This window comes from Symphalangus syndactylus, chromosome 17 (assembly GCF_028878055.3).
Source record: "Symphalangus syndactylus isolate Jambi chromosome 17, NHGRI_mSymSyn1-v2.1_pri, whole genome shotgun sequence".
In the NCBI taxonomy this organism is placed as follows: domain Eukaryota; kingdom Metazoa; phylum Chordata; class Mammalia; order Primates; family Hylobatidae; genus Symphalangus; species Symphalangus syndactylus.
In genome coordinates, this window is record NC_072439.2 from 81,395,943 (window position 1) to 81,415,235 (window position 19,293).

Consider the following 19,293-nt stretch of genomic DNA (forward strand, 5'->3'; position numbering starts at 1 on the left):
TTGTGCTTCAAACTGTGTGGACCCCTTCCTTCCATTCTTCCGTAGGGGACTACCTACCATTTTGTTTCAGTGAGGCTTTTTCTACACGTTATTCTCTGTGTTCAGGCAAGATTTCATATCTTAGAAAACCACAAGGTGCATATAGAACTCACAGCCCAAAAAAAGTGTTCTGTGACTACATTAATTTAAAAAAGAATGCCATTAGCCCCAGATCCCATTTCTCCCTATTGTTTTATATCCCGGTTCTTTACAAATTTACCTCCTTCATCCCAGTAGGAGTTCTTTCTTTTTCTTTTTTTGAGACAGGAACTCATTCTGTTGCCCAGGCTGGAGTGCAGTGCCACAATCATAGCTCACTGCAGCCTCAACCTGCCAGGCTCAAGCGATCCTCATGCCTCAGCCTCCCAAGTAGCTGGAACTACAGGCACACACCACCACACACGGTTAATTAAAAATTTTTTTTTGAAGTGATGGGGTCTCACTGTGTTGCCCAGGCTGGTCTTGAACTTCTATGCTCAAGCAATCTTCTGACCTCAGTCTCCCAAAGTGCTAGGATTACATGTGTGAGCTGCTGTGCCTGGCCAGGAAGTTATTTTTTACAGGAATTCATTTTTTGCAAGTTCTGATTTAAAGCCCCCTCAACTGGTGCTTCTTATCTCCTAGGAACAGGCACTTTTCTCTTGTCACACTGGTCCCAGCCCTCTAAGTTGATGTGATCTGTAAGTTAATTTCAGTGATGGGCTGTGTATTAGGATTACATCTGGTTTATGTAACAGAAAACTTAAAACACTGGTAACTTTGTTTATTTATTTATTTGAGCTGTAGTCTCGCTCTGTCGCTCTGTCGCCTGGGCTGGAGTGCAGTGGTGGGATCTCAGTTCACTGCAACCTCCGCCTCCCAAGCTCAAGCAATTCTCCTGCCTCAGCCTCCTGAGTAGCTGGGATTACAGGTGCCCACCACCACGCTTGGCTAATTTTTGTATTTTTTTTTTTTAGTAGAGACGAGGTTTCACCATGTTGGTCAGGCTGGTCTCTAACTCCTGACCTCAGGTGGTCCACCCACCTCGGCCTCCCAAAGTGCTGGGATTACAGGTGTGAGCCACCGCACCTGGCCTATTTATTTATTTTTGAGACAGCATCTCACTGTGTCACTCAGGCTGGAGTGCAGTTGCACAATCATGGTCACTGCAGACTCAGCCTCCTGCAGGGCTCAAGTGATCCTCCCACCTCAGCCTCCCAAGTAGCTGGACCACAGGCATGCGCCACCACGCCTGGCTAATTTTTGTATTTTTCTTTGGAGACAGGGTTTTACCATGTTGCCCAGGCTGGTCTCAAATTCTTGGGCTCAAGTGATTTGCCTGCCTTGACCTCCCAGAATGCTGGGATTACAGGTGTCAGCCACTGTGCCCAGCCGATTCTGGTAACTTTAAACAAGATAGATGCTTATTTTGCTGTCATGTAGAGGATGTTGGGAAACAGTAAGTGCGGTGATGTGATGGCCTCATGTTCACCAGGGATCTAGGCTCTTCCTATATTCCTGCTTCACCCTCCATCCTGGCCCATGATTTTCAACCTCATGGTCATCTTATGGTCCAAAATGGCTACTGGAACTCCAACCATCACATCCTGATTCTGGAAAGCATGAAAGAGGAAAGGGGAGGCCGGGCACGGTGGCTCACGCCTGCAATCCCAGCACTTTGGGAGGCCGAGGTGGGTGGATCACCTGAGGTCAGGAGTTTGGCAGCCTGGCCAACATGGTGAAACCCTGTCTCTACTAAAAATACAAAAAATTAGCCGGGCATGGTGGCACATGACTGTAGTCCCAGCTACTTGTGAGGCTGAGGCAGGAGAATTGCTTGAACCTGGGAGGCGGAGGTTGCAGTGAGCTGAGATCGCACCATTGTACTCCAGCCTGGGCAACAAAAGTGAAACTCCATCTTAAAAAAAAAAAGAAAGAAAGAAAAGGAAAGAAAAGAGGAGAAAGAGGAAGGACAAAATAGTCAAAATAGTCTAATCTCCCAGCAGAGTCACCTTGCTTTTGTCAGCCGTCTCATAGAGCTCCCAGTCAGTTTACGCCTCTCTGTCAGAACTTGGTCATGTGGCCACATCTAGCTGCACAGGAGACTGGAAAATAAAGCTCACCAACTGGCTTCACTGAGTAAAGTTTGGGTCTCTTATTAGGAAGAAGGGGACAGTGGGTATTGGGAGGCAGGTAGTAGCCTCTGCCACAGACTCTTTCCCTCAAAGGGACACTGGAGTTGTTTCCTCATGGAGAGGAAGATAACTCAGAGCTCTCTTGCAGTTTCTCTGTTATTTTTTCGTGAGGAAGTACTATTTCACTGGTACTGAAATGAATTATGATGCTCCTTCTGCCGCTTCATGAAACAGATGTAGGTGGCCAATGCTTTATCTTGGATGGAGGTGTTTTATTCCCATTCATTTGATGACTTTGTGAATAATTCCTTTTCCATCGGCTCAACAGTGACATTGAAACCATTGAATCATTTGGTTACAACCTGCAATTGACTTTACAAGGGAAGCTGAGGCCACTGGCTGGTGCCAAAAGGCGTCCCGGTGTCCTGAGTGGCACCCTGCCCCTCAGTGGTCAAATCACTTTCCCTCCACATTACTTTGATGTTCATTCAAGTGAAATGGCCTCAGTACTAGCTTTTGCTGCTATTTTTTTTTTTAACCAGCAATGACAATTATTGGTAATTGAAAAATCATTTAAATTCTATATTTTTAAAACATTTAGGATTAAAATTTTTTTTCAATGTGTACCTCATGGGTAAAGCTTCAAATTGAGAAGTTATAAAAGGCTCTTCAGTGAAAATTAAGTTTTCTTCCCCTCCCTTCCCTGTATCCTAGCCACTTGGTTACTGCCTCCAGAGACAATTTTTTTGTTTGTACATCTTTGTGTATATTGTGTATCTTCTCAGCGATTGTCTATACATAAATAATCCCTTTAGATTTCTTTTTCCTGTAGTCCCTAGGGAGCCATTAACCCTTCCGTTCCCAAATTGTGTTCTGAGGCACCCTGGAGTGCTACAGTGAGCTCACCAGGGCACTGAGGGATATTTTAAGTCTCTGAGGGAACATAGTGATGCTCAAACATTGCATGAACGAAACACAGTGTACCTTTTACTATTAGGTTACCCTGTATTCCTTCCAATAACTTCATATCTTTGTAAAGCTGGAGTTTTTTTTAGGGGTTTCTTTGGTAAAAGTCAAGCACCACGTGAAAATCAATGTGAAATGGGAAATAAGGGTGGCAGCGGCTGATCTGATTCAGGGAAGTTGTGCATTGCCCAACAGCTGCACACATCCCATTAGTGAAGCACTGGGGCTATTTCAGAGTGAAATATTTTTTCTTTCAACTTATACGTAGTTTTTGCAAATGGTTAATTAGTTGTTAGGACATAAATACATACCAAGTTTTTTTTGATCTAACTACTAAATAAACAGAACCATTAAGCATTTCTTTTTTTTTTTTTTTTGAGACGGAGTCTTGCTCTTGTTGCCCAGGCTGGAGTGTAATGGCACGATCTCAGCTCACTGCAACCTCTGCCTCCCGGGTTCAAGCGATTCTCCTGCCTCAGCCTCCCGAGTAGCTGGGATTATGAGCGCCCGCCACCACACCTGGCTAATTTTTTTGTATTTTTAGTAGAGACGGAGTTTTGCCATGTTGGCCAGGCTGGTCTTGAACTCCTGACCTCGTGATCTGCCCACCTCGGCCTCTTAAAGTGCTGGGATTACAGGCGTGAGCCACTGTGCCCGGCCAGGCATTTCTTTTGGCTTAGGGTTGCTGTGAAAAAATTGCTGGGATGCTTAGGGGTGCTGTGAACTGGGAGAGTTCAGCTAGAAAGGGACACTATTAGGTTGTGTTGTAGAAAGATAACTTGGAAAAATATGAAAGTTGGTGAGTTTGGGGTATAAGCTGATGTGAAAGAGATAGTAGAGAAGCGAGGAGGTAAGGGAGTTCTGGATCCTTCAAGAAATACCCTATGGCTCATAATGTTATTCTGGCCTAATTCCATATATATATATATTTTACAATAAAGCTACAAATATGCATAGATATGTAAATAACTGGTAATGCATTTAATTTAAAAAATACCATATGTTTGATACATCATAAAAAACAGTGTTAAATATTTACATCTTTATGTACTCTTTCCTAGTTTTCACAGATAGGTGTAAAGGAGTTCAGTTCTCTGTGTCTGAAAGTGGAACTTTCAAGGAGCCACCACTTCACCTGAGAAAACTTAAATTCCACTTTTTTTTTGGCTTAGACCAGGTATTTAAACTTGTTAAGGAATAGATTGACAACAGAAAATTTGTGCAAAATTTCGCTAATGGGCCTGTTCAGAATGTTCGTCTGCGCCTCTGATAACCAGAAGGTTCTAATAAACTACATTTTGCTATTTCTTTCTGAAGTGGGTAAAATAATATGTTCTTTTGAAGGTAAATAGTTGGTTAGATTTTACAGCCCTTGGACAGATCGCTTACCTCCAACAATTAAAGTTAATATGGTCAGGGTGAGAGAACACTGACCTGGCAATCAGAGCCCTGGCTTTGGGTAGGGACCCATGCATTCCCTCACTGTCCTCCTTCATAGCTTAGGCATCCTGGGGAAATGGGTAGTCCTAGCCACTTCTCCCAGGGATCTGGGAGTATCATCGAAGCAGAGTTTGTATTTATTTATTTTTATTTATTTATTCATTTTTAAACTTAGAGAAAGCTCTCTTGGGTATTGCCACTTAATAGCCACAATAGAAAGTAGCAGCTGGGGAGAAGTTGGGGGTCCCTACGGTATGATTACTCTGTAGCTTCTTCAACTAAATATTTTTGGAGTGATGAGACATGATTTAGAGACATGTGGAAATTTTAGGTTATATTTAGGGCTATGGGGTCATATGTGTTCAGGAGGAATATTAGATTTGTCCCATAAAATCAGAATGTAGGTTACCTCTGATGGACTTTTCCCTAATTTGGATTAAGTTTTTTGGGAAAGATCATGCCTCTCTTCCATTCCATTGAATTAAAAGTAAACTTAAACTAAGTGTAAAGAAGTACGACAAAGTTCTGCTTTTCTTCATGACAGCAGTCTTGCTTCCTCTTAAACATGTGAGTCGCCAATTAAAATACAACGCAACTCTTTTGATATTCTTGTTTTGCTGTTGTTTTTAGCATGTTGATGTTGACTTCCTGAAGTCCCCGTTCACAGACATTTACAGAGTGTGTGGTGTGTGCTGGGCACAGTACAGGGGCTAGGAACACGGGAGGTAAGACTCATTTCCTGCTCTCTGAGCTTACAGTCTAGAAGAATTTGAAGGCGGTAACTTCTGAATACTCAGATTTCACAGAAGATCCCCACATGGTACCATGGTCTTGCAGCCAAAGGGAAAGGAAGGCACTTTTGGTTGTATTAGTTGTCAGGAATAGGGAGAAGGTGATGATGATGATGGTGATAGCAGCTATTGTTTGTGGAGTCCCCTAGTACCTACCAGATCCTATACCAGGGTGCCTTAAAACTTTATCTTGTTTAATCCACTTAACAGTCTTGTGGGGTAGATAATATCTATGGCTTACTCACAAGAAAAATGAACTTAGAAATAAATTTTCTAGGGTTACATAGCTAGTAAATGCCAGAGTGGGTTTTTGTTTTTTTTTTTGTATTTTATTTATGCCAGGTAAGATTTGAATTAGCTTTAAATGAGCATGTTTTCTGTGGAAAAGAGACAGATAATATCTTGTATGAGCTGAATCTGCACACAAAAACACAAGATTTATGCTTTGGTTACTTAAAATTGTTATATATACAATATTATAATAAAGAAAAATTTAAGAATAAAGTTCACTTGCTCATTATTTCCATTTGTTTAGGTTTCTTTCTAATTTTTGTCTATGAGCATAATATAAAGTCTTTACAGTGAAGATGAATTTTGTGTTTTTAGCATTAACATAGCATAAACATTTCTGTTCCTACATAGTCTAAATAACTATGATTTAAATAATATTCTATTGGGTTGAATACTTTTTTTTTTTCTGAGATGGAGTCTTGCTCTGTCGCTCAGGCTGGAGTGCAGTGGCACAGTCTTGGCTCACTGCAACCTCCGCCTCCTGGGTTTAAGCAATTCTCTGCCTCATCCTCCTGAGTAGCTGGGACTACAAGTGTGCGCCACCACGCCCAGCTAATTTTTGTATTTTTAGTAGAGATAGGGTTTCACCATCTTGGCCAGGCTGGTCCTGAACTCCTGACCTCGTGCTCCACCTGCCTTGGCCTCCCAAAGTGCTGGGATTATAGGTGTGAGCCACCATGCCTGGCCAGGTTGAATACCATTTTTTTATTAAACATTTAGATTCCAACTTAAAAAAATTATAAATATTGAAGCATTCTCATTTTTGTAACATATAGAATCTTTCTTTGAATTATATCCTTTAAATTAATGCCTTTACTTACTAATTAAACTTCTTTAAAATTACATTTTGTCAAATGAACCTCACTTCTATTGCTACCTAGTAATGTTGTTTGGTTTGGTTCTTTATTTTGGTATTTCTGACTTTTATAATTTAGAGTCTTTTATTAAAACATTTAGACCAGGCGTGGTGATTCACACCTTTAATCCCAGCATTTTGAGATGCTGAGGTGGGAGGATAGCTTGAGGCAAGGTATTTGAGACCGGCCTGAGCCACATAGTGAAACCCTGTTTTTACAAAAGATAAAAAAAAAATTAGCCAGGCCTGGCAGTCCTAGCTTCTCAGGAGGGTGAGGTGGGAGGATAGCTGGAGCTTGGGAGTTTGATGTTGTAGTAAGCTATGATCACACCACTGCACTCAAGTCTGGGCAACAGAGTGAGACCCTGCCTCAAGAAAAAAAAAAAAAAAAAAGCTTAGACTGCATTTTAGCTGTATCTTATTTATTTATTTATTAATTACTACAAACTGCCCTATCTTTGGGAATTTAAGAGCAGAGCTGTACACAAACATATACTAGGTTTTTGATTGAAAACATGCAAGGTAATAACAGAATCTAGATCCTTTGGTTCTCAGGTGGCTGCTTCATTAAGTAAAATAACTTTCTTCTGTCTATAGAGCCCATGTTTCTGTGTGTGTGTTTATGTGCCTGTTCGTGTGTAGGTTTGTGCGCATGTGAGTGGACTATAACTCGCTAGCTCTTTGTCACCATAGTTCCAAGCATAAATATACAAACATGATCTGGGATGCTGGCATCCCTGTGAAAGTGATGCTGAAATGTCCATATAAATATTGTGACGAGACATTTCCTTGAGCCTTCGTTTAACCTTTACCAGAGATGAACCAAGCAAAGAGGGGACGACTTGATAGATAACAGGCTGGAGGAGCTCATCTTCTTTACTGAGAATTCTCCACAGCCGAGGACAATATGACTACTCACATTATAGGGCTTCCACCTCGGGTCTACTAGGCAATAACTCAACACTTTAAGAGAGGGAGAGGGAGAGAGCAAGAGGGAGATTTTGTTTTTAAATAATAGCTAACATTTATTGACTACCTATTATATGCCAAGCCTCTTGTTCTCGTTTATCTCCTGTGTAAACTGTGTGAGATACATGCTACTATCTTCATGCTATAAACGAGAAAACTAAGGCTTAGAGAGTTTATGACTTGCCCAAAGTGACATTAAGTTTTGGAGCTAGTCTTGAACCTAAGTTTGTCAACTCTAAAACCAAACAACCATTCCATCCTATTGTTGTGAAGTCAGGAACCAGGTACCTGACACATTGTAATTACCAATCCTTTCCTTTTTAGGAGTTTCTAAGAAATTTTCTTTCTGAGAAATTCTCTCTGAGAATTGAGTATCTTGCACATTTGTCTATTTTAACTGTAAAGCTTTATGAAATGGCTAAGTCTTCATACATCAGTCACTGATATATAAGTATTCATAACTTGATGGAAAGGCCTGCTATTGGTGGTTTAGGACAGATGGATGGCCCTGTCAGAGGAGAAAGCTGTAGATGTCACACCCTTGGTATTTCATCATCGCCTTGGATTTCTGGCTTTTCCAGTGAGTGCTGCCGTAGTGTGGGATATTATTTTCCTCACTTCTTGTTCTTTGTTTTTGTTTTCTCCTCAGATCTAGATACTGATGACGATTTAAATAGCGACGATTATGAATATGAAGATGAAGCCAAACTTGTTATATTCCCAGATCACTATGAAATAGCACTACCAAATATTGAGGAGTTACCAGCCCTGGTCAGTGAGTGTGCACGGCTGCTAGCTAGATGCGCATGACTTTGTGTCAGGTGTGTGTGCGTGTGCGATGTGTGTGTGTGCGGGGGTGGGGTGGGGTGGGAAAAGCGGGTTGAATGAGAGAAGAGGATGAGAATGAGCGTGAACATGCACATACCTCTTCTCTTCTGTGACAGGGGTCTTGCCGGCTTACATTTCAGTAGTGCTGGGCCTTTTGCTGTCTCTTACTTCAAGTGCTGTTAGGGCTTTGTTGCTCATTAGCTGGTCTTCTCCAGGTTGGGCTGGCTTCTTGCCTCCTAAATCACAGTCTGTTCCTTAGATTTTCAAACTCTGCACCCCAGATCTACAGGGACTGCTGGAGAGGGACTCTTTTCTGATCAGAGGGATGACAGTCTTTTTATCATGTTTATTATGTTGGCCTTCCATGTAACATTTTGTTTGGAAAAAAATAGAAGTGCTCCACTGCTGAAACAATAGCGACGCAGTTCCAAAAAGAACAAAGCGTTTACAAACTACAGGTCTGCGGGAGCTCTGGGATTAAATGAACCTTCTTTTCAGTTTTACTCCCTGTGTGAACTAAGACTACTTTCTAGGTTTTAGATATTTTTAGCTGTGAGCTTCCCCCTTCCTCTTCCCTTCTCTTTCCTTCCTTTTCCTTTCTTTCTAATCCAGTTTTGTGGACGGACCTTAATTTTCTTGAATGACTTGAAGCTGGAGCTGCTGGTAGTGATCTAGGGAAGCCAGGTTTTGTTTTCCTTCGATTCTCGCGTGCTGGAAGTGGGCACAGAGTTCCTGTGGGGACCCTAACTGTTTTTCCTGCTCTTTGCTCATTTCCTGTATTGCCTGTACCACTTTGTCCTCTTTCCTTTTTTTTTTGTTTTGGTGTCCCATTTATTTATTTACTTATTTTTCTTTTTTGAGATGGAGTCCCGCTCTGTCGCCCAGGCTGGAGTGCAGTGGCGCGATCTCGGCTCACTGCAAGCTCCGCCTCCCAGGTTCACGCCATTCTCCTGCCTCAGCCTCCCTAGTAGCTGGGACTACAGGCGCCCGCTGCCACGCCCAGAGAATTTTTTGTATTTTTAGTGCAGACGGGGTTTCACTGTGTTAGCCAGGATGGTCTCGATCTCCTGACCTCGTGATCCGCTGGCCTCGGCCTCCCAAAGTGCTGGGATTATAGGCGTGAGCCACCGCCCCCCGCCAGGTCTCCCATTTCTTTTCCTCTTTCCACTCTGTGCACACCTTGACTTCCCAGAGCCTGGCCACAGATGGCAGTGGGGTCAGGGTGGGTTGAGTTTAGACATGCCTGTTCATTTTTTCCCTCCTCAAACCATGCCAGAACCAAAGCCAGCTCTTTAGATCCCGGAGTCTTCTGGACATTGCATGACTCTCTCTGTAGCCATCTGCTCACTTGTCCCTGCCAAGAGGGGACATTTGTGCTTGGGGTTTCCATGTCACTAGGGACTCGGTTTCCACCATTCATTCTCTTTTGGCCCAATCTACTTTATATCTAAGATCATAGAAATGAGAATTTTGTGTATATTTATTTATTGTGCCTCTTCTTTTAGTACTAAGTGCACAGTGTTCAGTAAGGCATATGGAATTAAATTACCTTTGCTTTCTCCAATTCCATGTTGACTCATGTGGCTGTTACCAAGGATAAAATATATTAGTGGACAAAATGGCCTTACCTCATCCCATTACCTGAAATTATATACTAATGCTTATATTTCTGTAATACTGAGAGTTCTTACTGCCTTGTTTAATATAACTCTTATTTCTGCCGTCAGAAGAGAAGAAACATGGTGAATAAATGTTATGATAAATTATTTTCCTTTCAGCCCCTCATGAATAAGTCTTTATGTTAAAAAAATTAATAAAAAAGCCTTTTCTTATTGTTGTACTTGAAGTATAATTTGAAATGTGATTAGTCTTATTTAAAATAAAGAGAAGTGCCATAGAAATCTGAATCCAGCAAGATATGTCATTTTTAATATAGAGTCTTTTAGTATTAAGAAATATTTTAAGAATGAAAAAAGAAGAGAGAATTATTTGGAAGATGAGGGTGGGGAGATTAAAGGAAAAGCCTGGACTTATCTGATGGTAACTGATAGGATTTATCTACATAGAAGATGCCAGTTACTATATTTGCTTTTCATGCTTTTGCTATATTTTTGGTGTTCAACAATTCTCTTTTTAAACTGTTAAGTAACAAAAATTATTGAGCTCAAAACATGTAACCAGGTGATTCTTCCTTCATCTTCTGAGTGTCTTAGTGCAGAAGAATTTCAGTTTCAGAGAGTGACTCTATAGGTTCTACCAGAAAGTTAAAGCACCTCTGAGTGATGCTGGGTTCACAGAGACATAGCACTGTGAGCTCAGCAGGGGTCTTAGAGCTTGAAATCCAGTGCCTTCATTTTTGACATCAGAAATTGGAGCAGTGGTGTGCTTCTAAATGTTTAACAACAGGCTCCCTAGGAAAAAAAAAGCCCTGTTTTGTAGTGTCTGCTGATTCCATGGTGTAAATACTCCCACCATGACTGATTTCAGGTTATCAATGTGACGTCACTGAATGCGGTGTTGGAAAGAGATTGGTGGTGGCAGATCATTATACAGAATTTCCAGCATTCCGTTGACATGCATGTAAATAAAACCTCAAGAGCACATAGATAATAATGAGATACAGTAAAACAATTAGGAAGTGAAGAATTTTTGATTATATGTCACCTTTTGAAAACATTTTATTTAGTCGTAAGTTTATATGATTTAATGTTTTATAAAGGCTGTGTTTAGCAACCATCTTGCTGAATTTCTTAAAATTTAAAGCTGGACTCTTATGAGCCAGTTTGAGCCAGTTCCAGTGCAGAACTGAACTGGAGGCTTACGAAGGCTTGGGATGGAGCCAGGACTAGTACCAAGGTCTTTTCGCATCACTTCAGATAACATATCCAGGGAAAAATAGTTCACAGTGTGATTACAGGATGATGGATCCTGACCTTCAGCTGTCACCCATAAAAAGGGCCTTTAAGTGATTTTGGATGATATTCTGAAAACACTGGATCAGTGTTTTATAGGCCCAGAAGTCTAAGGATGTTTTGTTGGTTGTCATCCACAAAGATATTCAAAGACAAAGGAGAAGATTCTATTTGAGTCTTGTTCAGAATCATAGTGCACTGCAAACCAGAACGTTTAGAAAAGATTTAGTAGGGGTGGAGACAGTCCTAAGGAGGACACAGACATGATTTGGGTAGTTGATGAAACAAACAAGGAGGTTACAATAGGTCAGACTCAGAAGATTAGGAGGCTACACAACAGCCTCCTTACTGTGGTCTTTCCTCCACGCCTGCCCTCTTCCCTGCACAGCAGCCAGCGTGATCTGCTGTGAAAATTAGATCCTATCATTCTTCAGCTTAAAACTCTCAACGCTACTGACTGATGACACTGGGCTACTCACAGTCAGGAACAAGGAAGAAGTCCTGGCCAGAGGTGCTAAGGTGGCATGTCCCAAACCCATAAAGCCTGGAAGGGGCTTGTGGTGAACTCAGCTCTATTTTCTATGGGCATTTCTGGAAGGTGATGGGGGATGAGGCTTCAAAATAGAAAGAAAAAGCTAATTATATAACAGCATTTGTAGTGGGAGATAAATGGGCTTTTGAAAGGCTTAACTATATTTATTAAGTCCCGATCTCTAATGGATTATAAGCTTGTTGAGGCCGGGGACCTCCTCCTTGTTCCTGACTGTGAGTAGCTCAATGTCATCAACGAGTAGTGGTCAGTATAACCTTGGAGAGTTTTTTTTTTTTTTTTTTTTTTTTGAGACGGAGTCTCGCTCTGTCGCCCAGGCTGGAGTGCAGTGGTGCAATCTCGGCTCACTGCAAGCTCCACCTCCCGGGTTCACGCCATTCTCCTGCCCCAGCCTCTCAGAGTAGCTGGGACTACAGGCGCCCGCCACCACGCCCGGCTAATTTTTTTGTTGTTGTTGTATTTTTAGTAGAGACGGGGTTTCACCGCGGTCTCGATCTCCTGACCTCGTGATCCGTGCGCCTCGGCCTCCCAAAGTGCTGGGATTACAAGCGTGAGCCACCGCGTCCGGCCAACCTTGGAGAGTTTTAAGCTGGAGAAGGATAGGATATAATTTTCACAGCAGATCACTCTGGCAGATCACTCTGGCTGCTGTGCAGAGAAGAGGGGCAGGGCTAGAGGGAAGGCCACGGTAAGGAGGTTGTTGTGTAGCTATCAGGGAACCATCATGGTGGCTAGGACCAGGAGGGGTGGGGTTGGAGTGGACATGAGGCCCATCGCAGGGCTGCTAGGAATTGCCTGTGGGCTAGGTGGCGGTGAAATGGCAGCTGAGGGAACTTCCTCCATTGTTTCTTGTTCCTTCCTTGGTTCTAGGGTCAGAAGCCAGGACCCAGACACATGGGAAACTGCTACTCAGGGGAAAACGATCAGCTCATTGTGCAGGATATTAGTGATGTAGATTACAAATTTTGTTATTTATTTATTTTTTTACAATTTAGTAGCGTTTATTATATTAGAGTTGGGCATCCATCACCACTATCTAATTTTAGAAGATTTCTCTTGCCCCACTAAAAACCCATACCCCTTAGCCATCGTCCTCCAACCCTTCCTCCATGCTGAGCCTGTGGCACTCACTAATCTACTTTCTATAGATTTGTCTATGCTGGACCTTTCATATAAATGGAATCATGTAATATTTTGCTATTTGTGACTGACTTTTTCACTTAGAATATATTTTCAAAGTTTATCTATATTGTAGCATGTATCAATATTTCATTCCTTTTTATTGGTAAATAACATTCCATTGTATTTACATACAACATTTTATTTTACATTCTATTTGTTATGTCCATAGGCATTTGGGTTGTTTCCATTATTATTATTATTTTTTTTTTTTTTTTTTTTTGAGACGGAGTCTTGCTCTGTCGCCCAGGCTGGAGTGCAGTGGCGCAATCTCAGCTCACTGCAAGCTCCGCCTCCTGGGTTCACGCCATTCTCCTGCCTCAGCCTCTCCGAGTAGCTGGGACTACAGGCGCCCGCCACCACGCCCGGCTAATTTTTTGTATTTTTAGTAGAGACGGGGTTTTACCGTGGTCTCGATCTCCTGACCTCGTGATCCGCCCACCTCGGCCTCCCAAAGTGCTGGTATTACAAGCGTGAGCCACCGTGCGCTGCCATTATTTATATTTTTTATTAAAAAATTTTTTTTTTGAGGCAGGGTTTCTCTCCTGTTGCCCAGATTGGAGTGCAATGGTGTGTTCTCAGCTCACTACAGCCTCTGCCTCCCAGGCTCGAGCAATCCTCCTGCCTCAGTCTCCCGAATAGCTGGGACTACAGGCGCGTGTCACCACACCTAGCAAATTTTTGTATTTTTAGTAGAGATAGGGTTTCACCATGTTAGCCAGGCTGGTCTCGAACTCCTGACCTCAAGTGATCTGCTGGTCTCAGCCTCCCAAAGTGCTGGGATTACAGGTGTGAGCCACCGTGCCTGGCCCCATTTTTCTGATTATTCTAAATAATGCTATTATGAAAAGTTGTGTACAGGTTTTTGTGTGGACACATATTTTCATTTCTCTTGGGTATATACCTATGTTAGAATGGCTGGGTCATGCGATAACTCTGTTTAACCATTTGATGAACTACTGAACTGTTTTCCAAAGCGGCTGTACCAGTTTACTTTGCAACCACAATATAAGTTTTTAAAAGACAGCTAGAAATAGCTTATAGCATTAAGCCAATAGCACATTGGGTAATACGCATATGGCCAGAATCAATCAGGTAGGGAGAGGGCAGAGAGTCTGTTTTCCTCCTCCCCTGTGGTCAGTTGGTGCCGAGCAGGACATCACAGATTTGCTCATGATGTGGACTAATCTGGCACAGAGACACCCAGGCATGTCCCTGTCCAGGGTCACATTTGCACCAGATTAAGAAATGGAGCCATGCTGCTTACATTCCATTCAAGTGCCCTTGACCACATGCCATTGTGTGATGAGTTGAGGATATTGGATATCTGAGTGTGCATTTGTTATGAGGAAAACACACCACTTGGGTAAATCCTGGGCATTCCTGTATCTAATTTCACCCTTGCAAATTGTTCACCTCCTACTTTTCACCCTGCTTGCTAAGTGGTAGAAATTATTAAATCTGACCTCTAAGCTTGGGCTTAGAAAATGAATTTAGTTTCTTGCTATATGTGACATTGTCAGTACTACAAACACTAGGCCAGGGACAAAACCTAGCTCGATCCAGGGAAAGTGCAGGAAAACAGGATCTCTCTCTTGTGACAACTACGCTGTTTGCATTTCTTCAGTTTTTAGATTCATATTCTAGTGAATTTGCTATTTACTAGCAAATTGTTATTTTCTCAAACCGTTTTTATATATTACATCTGGGTTTGTCTTATAGGTAACAATTGCTTGTGATGCAGTTCTCAGCTCAAAATCTCCGTACAGAAAGCAGGACCCAGACACGTGGGAAAATGAATTGCCAGTATCTAAATATGCCAACAACCTCACCCAGCTGGACAATGGAGTCAGGATTCCTCCAAGGTGAGAGTCAAATAGCAGAATGGAACTTTACTCCCTAAAACTGACCAAAGGAATATTTGTTTTCTACCTCTTTTTTGAATTGGCAGTTATATTTTTTCTTACCAGATGCCTTTTATTAAAAGTAAATATAAAACTTCTCTAAAATTGTCTGTAGCTTTGTAGTGGATGCTGAATGTGCCCAGTCCATACCCCTAAGCCCTTCCCTGCCCTGAAGCTGCCAGTTGCAAGCACTTGAAACACTTTGCTTGAGAGCTTTTTCTGCTTGCTGAAGCCAGTGAGGCCAGTGCACGGGACAGTCAGAAACACCAGAGTGAAGCTCCCTGCCTCCTCCCGGAGTAGCCCTAAACCAGCGACTGTGGCGTGGGTGGATTAATATCCCAGTTTTCTGTCCCTGCAGGTGGGATATCTGTCTCTTGCAATTCCCCACATGGCCTGAGCCCCAGTCGCCCACAGTGTACATTTGCTCACTGACATATCCTGTACCAGCTTCCTACCCTTTCTTGTCTCTCTTCCCCACTTCCCTGGGATCACTTCCCAGACAAGCCATTTACCTTCACTTTTTTGTCTCAGAGTCTTGTTTTAGGGCAGTCCAACTTACAAGTCTTTGGTTGTCACATTTTGGCTGGAATAATCTTTGGGCTCCATTCATATCTCCTCTTATTAGGTGCCAGTGTGTTTACAGAGGCAGGTGTTGGCGGATAGGCAGATGGCTTAGGAATGTGTCTGATTTGGTTGAATCCTGACAGTTGCACGGCATTCACCTTCTGTGTGGTCTTTGGAAACGAGAGTTACTTCTGGACATCCGTTTCTCCGTTTGTAGAAATAGAGATGGTAATACTGATGCTGAAAGGTGTTTATTAGAATTAAATGATGAGACTTCTGTAAGGTACTTGGCATGTAGTTGACATTTAGCATTTAGTCAAGTTGGTCTCCTTTCTAATTAATTTAGATTTGCAGTGTAGTCGGATTTGCATAAACTAGCTTTACTGTATGTGATTAATGCTTTAGAACTTTAGACATTTATACACACAGGATCCTTAATATTTTAAACTTGTTCAAGCTTCGTTGTCCCTCATGGAGGAGTTTTAAGGAAATGAGCTCCTCTCCTAGCCTGAAATTTTGTGTCAGTTTTCGAAAGTAAAAAAGCCACTCGGGGCCGGGCGCGGTGGCTCATGCTTGTAATCCCAGCACTTTGGGAGGCCGAGGTGGGCAGATCACGAGGTCAGGAGATCCAGACCACGGTGAAACCCCGTCTCTACTAAAAATACAAAAAATTAGCCGGGCGTGGTGGCGGGCGCCTGTAGTCCCAGCTACTTGGGAGGCTGAGGCAGGAGAATGGCGTGAACCCGGGAGGCGGAGCTTGCAGTGAGCCGAGATTGCGCCACTGCACTCCAGCCTGGGTGACAGAGCGAGACTCCGTCTCAAAAAAAAAAAAAAAAAGCCACTCGGAGATGCTGGGAGGGGCTCGTCCACATCTGGGAGGCAGGCAGGGTGCTGAGTGATCCTGCTACTCTGGGAGAGGAACAATAATTTTTTTTTTTTTTTAGACAGAGTCTTGCTCTGTTACCCAGGCTGGAGTGCAGTGGCGCAATCTCGGCCCACTGCAACCTCCGCCTCTCGGGTTCAAGCAGTTCTTCCTGCCTCAGCCCCTCGAGTAGCTGGGATTACAGGTGCCCACCACCACACCTGGCTAATTATTGTATTTTTAATAGAGACGGGGTTTCGCCATGTTGGCCAGGCTAGTCTCGAACTCCTGACCTCAGGTGATCTACCCACCTCGGCCTCCCAAAGTGCTGGGGTTACAGGCGTGAACGACCGCGCCCGGCCAACAATGTCTTGAGGGAAGAAAATGGGGAAGCATCAGTCTCTGTTACTTCACTGAGCCTTTGTTGTGACCTGTGTACTTGAAACCCTCTGTTTTCTTAGATGTTAGTTTTTAAAATTATGCTCTGGCTGTTCTGACTACTCTCCAATGGTTTTCCAGTGGATGGAAGTGTGCCAGATGCGACCTGCGAGAAAACCTCTGGTTGAATCTGACTGACGGCTCTGTCCTGTGTGGAAAGTGGTTCTTTGACAGCTCTGGGGGCAACGGGCATGCGCTGGAGCATTACAGAGACATGGGCTACCCACTAGCCGTGAAGCTGGGAACCATCACTCCTGATGGGGCAGGTGAGTGCGCCTTTATCGACTTAGGAACATGCAGCGGCTTCCTCTTAGATTTAACCAATCCCTGAATCCAGGTGTTGGAAGGTGTAGGCTCTGGATGCAAACAGCCCAGGTTTGAATCCTAATTCTGCCTCTTATTAGTTTTGAGATCTTGGGCAAGTTTTCCAGTCCCCCTAAGCTTTAGAATCCTCATCTTGAGGATAACGATGATGGTACCTCTTTCCTATGTTTGTTAGTGTGCATAAAGCATTTAGCTCAGTGCACGCTGTAAGGTCCTAATACAAGTTGTTGCTGTTGTTATTATCCTTCTGTGTATCTCTTGGCTAAGGAGGACAGAGCAGGAAACAGCATTTGTGAAGTGAGTGTGCATAATCAAGTCTACTGTTAGAACAGCAGGAGGAAGCCCTGGAATCCATTACAGGGATTAAGTATCATTTTAGGAACAAATGGATTAATTATGGAGAATATGAGTTTTAAAGGATACTGTGTGTTAAAAGAGTCCCTGAAATCACCTGGCAGCGATGGTGTTCACGTTCTCCGGGGGATTAGAATTGTTTCCTTCTTGCACTGTCAGCTTCAGAGTTGGTTCTGTTTCTTTTTGTCCTCACATGGTGTGCTTTGAAACATTAGCTTTTGGCCATGTTTGTACAGTTAATACCTCCTACCATTTTGCGAGGGAAAAGACAATAATATCGGGATCAGTAATGAGAAATTTAAATATTGAGCAGTGGCTATGAGAACCCATCACGTGATCATCATTGGAAACATTTGTTAAACACAGACCTGGACTGATACCCAGCTGGTCTTCTCCATTTTCCCAGGCTTTATTTAGTCTCTGTTTCTTCTTTGCTGTAAGGTAAGATGTTTTTTAGGAGAAATATAAAAACATGTCTTCTCTCTTTTCTCTTTTTTCTGTTATTTTTCGATGATGGAATTAGCCTGCCTCAGAGTTAATTGCCAAAGATCTTTTCATTAAATAAGGGGACACTTCTCACCAATCATTGTTTTTTCATTGAACCGGTGTAGTTTTTCATTTGATATATAATTGAGGACTGGCAGTTAGGTCGTGTCAGGATTCTTTGGTTTCACATTTTAGAGAATTTTCTTGCTTTCAAGTTTTGTGGAATTATTTTAACTCATTAAAGACAAGTAGCTGAGAAATCCTAGCTACTGGTACCAAAGATTTTCCCCCAAAGTAAATAAAGATACACACAGCCCAGGTCTTACCCTAAATCTTCGGGGATTGAAAGAGGGAATTCAAGACATGGCGTTTAGATTCAGGGTTACAGCGCGGTGTTTACAGGTGATTGTTATTCAATGAGTGGGTGTTGAATGACTTCTCCAAGCCCTTCTCCTTGTCCTTTTAGGGGATTGTAGAAAGAAAGATTTGCAATGTAGGAATTCTGTCGGATAAAGTTGCAAGGGGAGAATAATTCAGATTTTCCGACTTTCTGTGCTGTCTTGTGTAGTTGCCTTTATAGGACCAGTTATTAGAAATTCAGTTCTCAGAACAGCCTGTTCAACACTATAACTGTTCGTATATGCAGCTTAGTTCTTCTAACTTTTTAGTATGAAAGCAAGTCTATGTCTTACTCATCTTGGGGTTCTATACAAAATCTTACATGTCTTAGGCACAAATACTTTTGTTAATTGAACCAACTGGTATATAAGCATTTAAATACAGTCCTGCGTCACTTAAGGATGGTGATATGTTCTGAGAATGCATCATTAGGTGATTTCTTTATTGTGTGAACATCGCAGAGTATACTTGGACAAACTTAGATGGCACAGCCTCCTTCACAACCAAGCTATATGATGTAACCTGTTGCTCCTCAGCTACAAACCTATACAGCACAGTACTGTACTGACTGCTGTAGTAACACAATGGTAAGTATTTGTGTATCTGGACATACCTAAACATAGAAAAGATACAGCAACAATATGGTATAAAAGATAGAAAATGGTCACCTGTATAGGGCACTTACCATGAATGGAACATGCAGGGCTGGAGGTTGCTCTGGGTGAGTCAGTGAGTGAGTGGGGGGTGAGTGTGAAGGTCTCGGACTTTAGTGTTCACTACTGCAGACTATAAACACCATATACTTGGCTACACTAAATTTATGAAAACATTGTCCTTTTCAATAATAAATTAACCTCTTACTGTAATATTTTTACTTTATGAACTTAATTTTTTTAGCTTTTGGACATTTTTGTAGTAACACTTAGTTTAAAACACAAATACATTATACAGCTGTACAAATTTTTTTGTTTTGTTTTGTTTTTTGAGACAGTCTCACTCTATCACCCAGGCTGGAGTGCGGTGGCGT

The 19,293-nt window shown here is 42.4% G+C and overlaps 1 protein-coding gene across 8 annotated transcripts in view; it reads left to right on the top strand.

Moving 5' to 3' along the window:
• The window catches only part of USP13 (ubiquitin specific peptidase 13), a 162,411-nt gene that overhangs the window by 67,316 nt on the left and 75,802 nt on the right, over positions 1-19,293 (top strand). For 7 of the 8 annotated variants that reach the window (XM_063621757.1, XM_063621758.1, XM_063621756.1 and 4 more), the window contains 3 exons: positions 8,116-8,237; positions 14,658-14,800; positions 16,785-16,969. In XM_063621757.1, the coding sequence (XP_063477827.1) occupies positions 8,116-8,237; positions 14,658-14,800; positions 16,785-16,969 (450 nt within the window). Of the gene's footprint in view, positions 1-8,115; positions 8,238-12,660; positions 12,943-14,657; positions 14,801-16,784; positions 16,970-19,293 lie in introns of those variants that run through there. The other variant, XM_063621759.1, reaches the window with a different exon arrangement.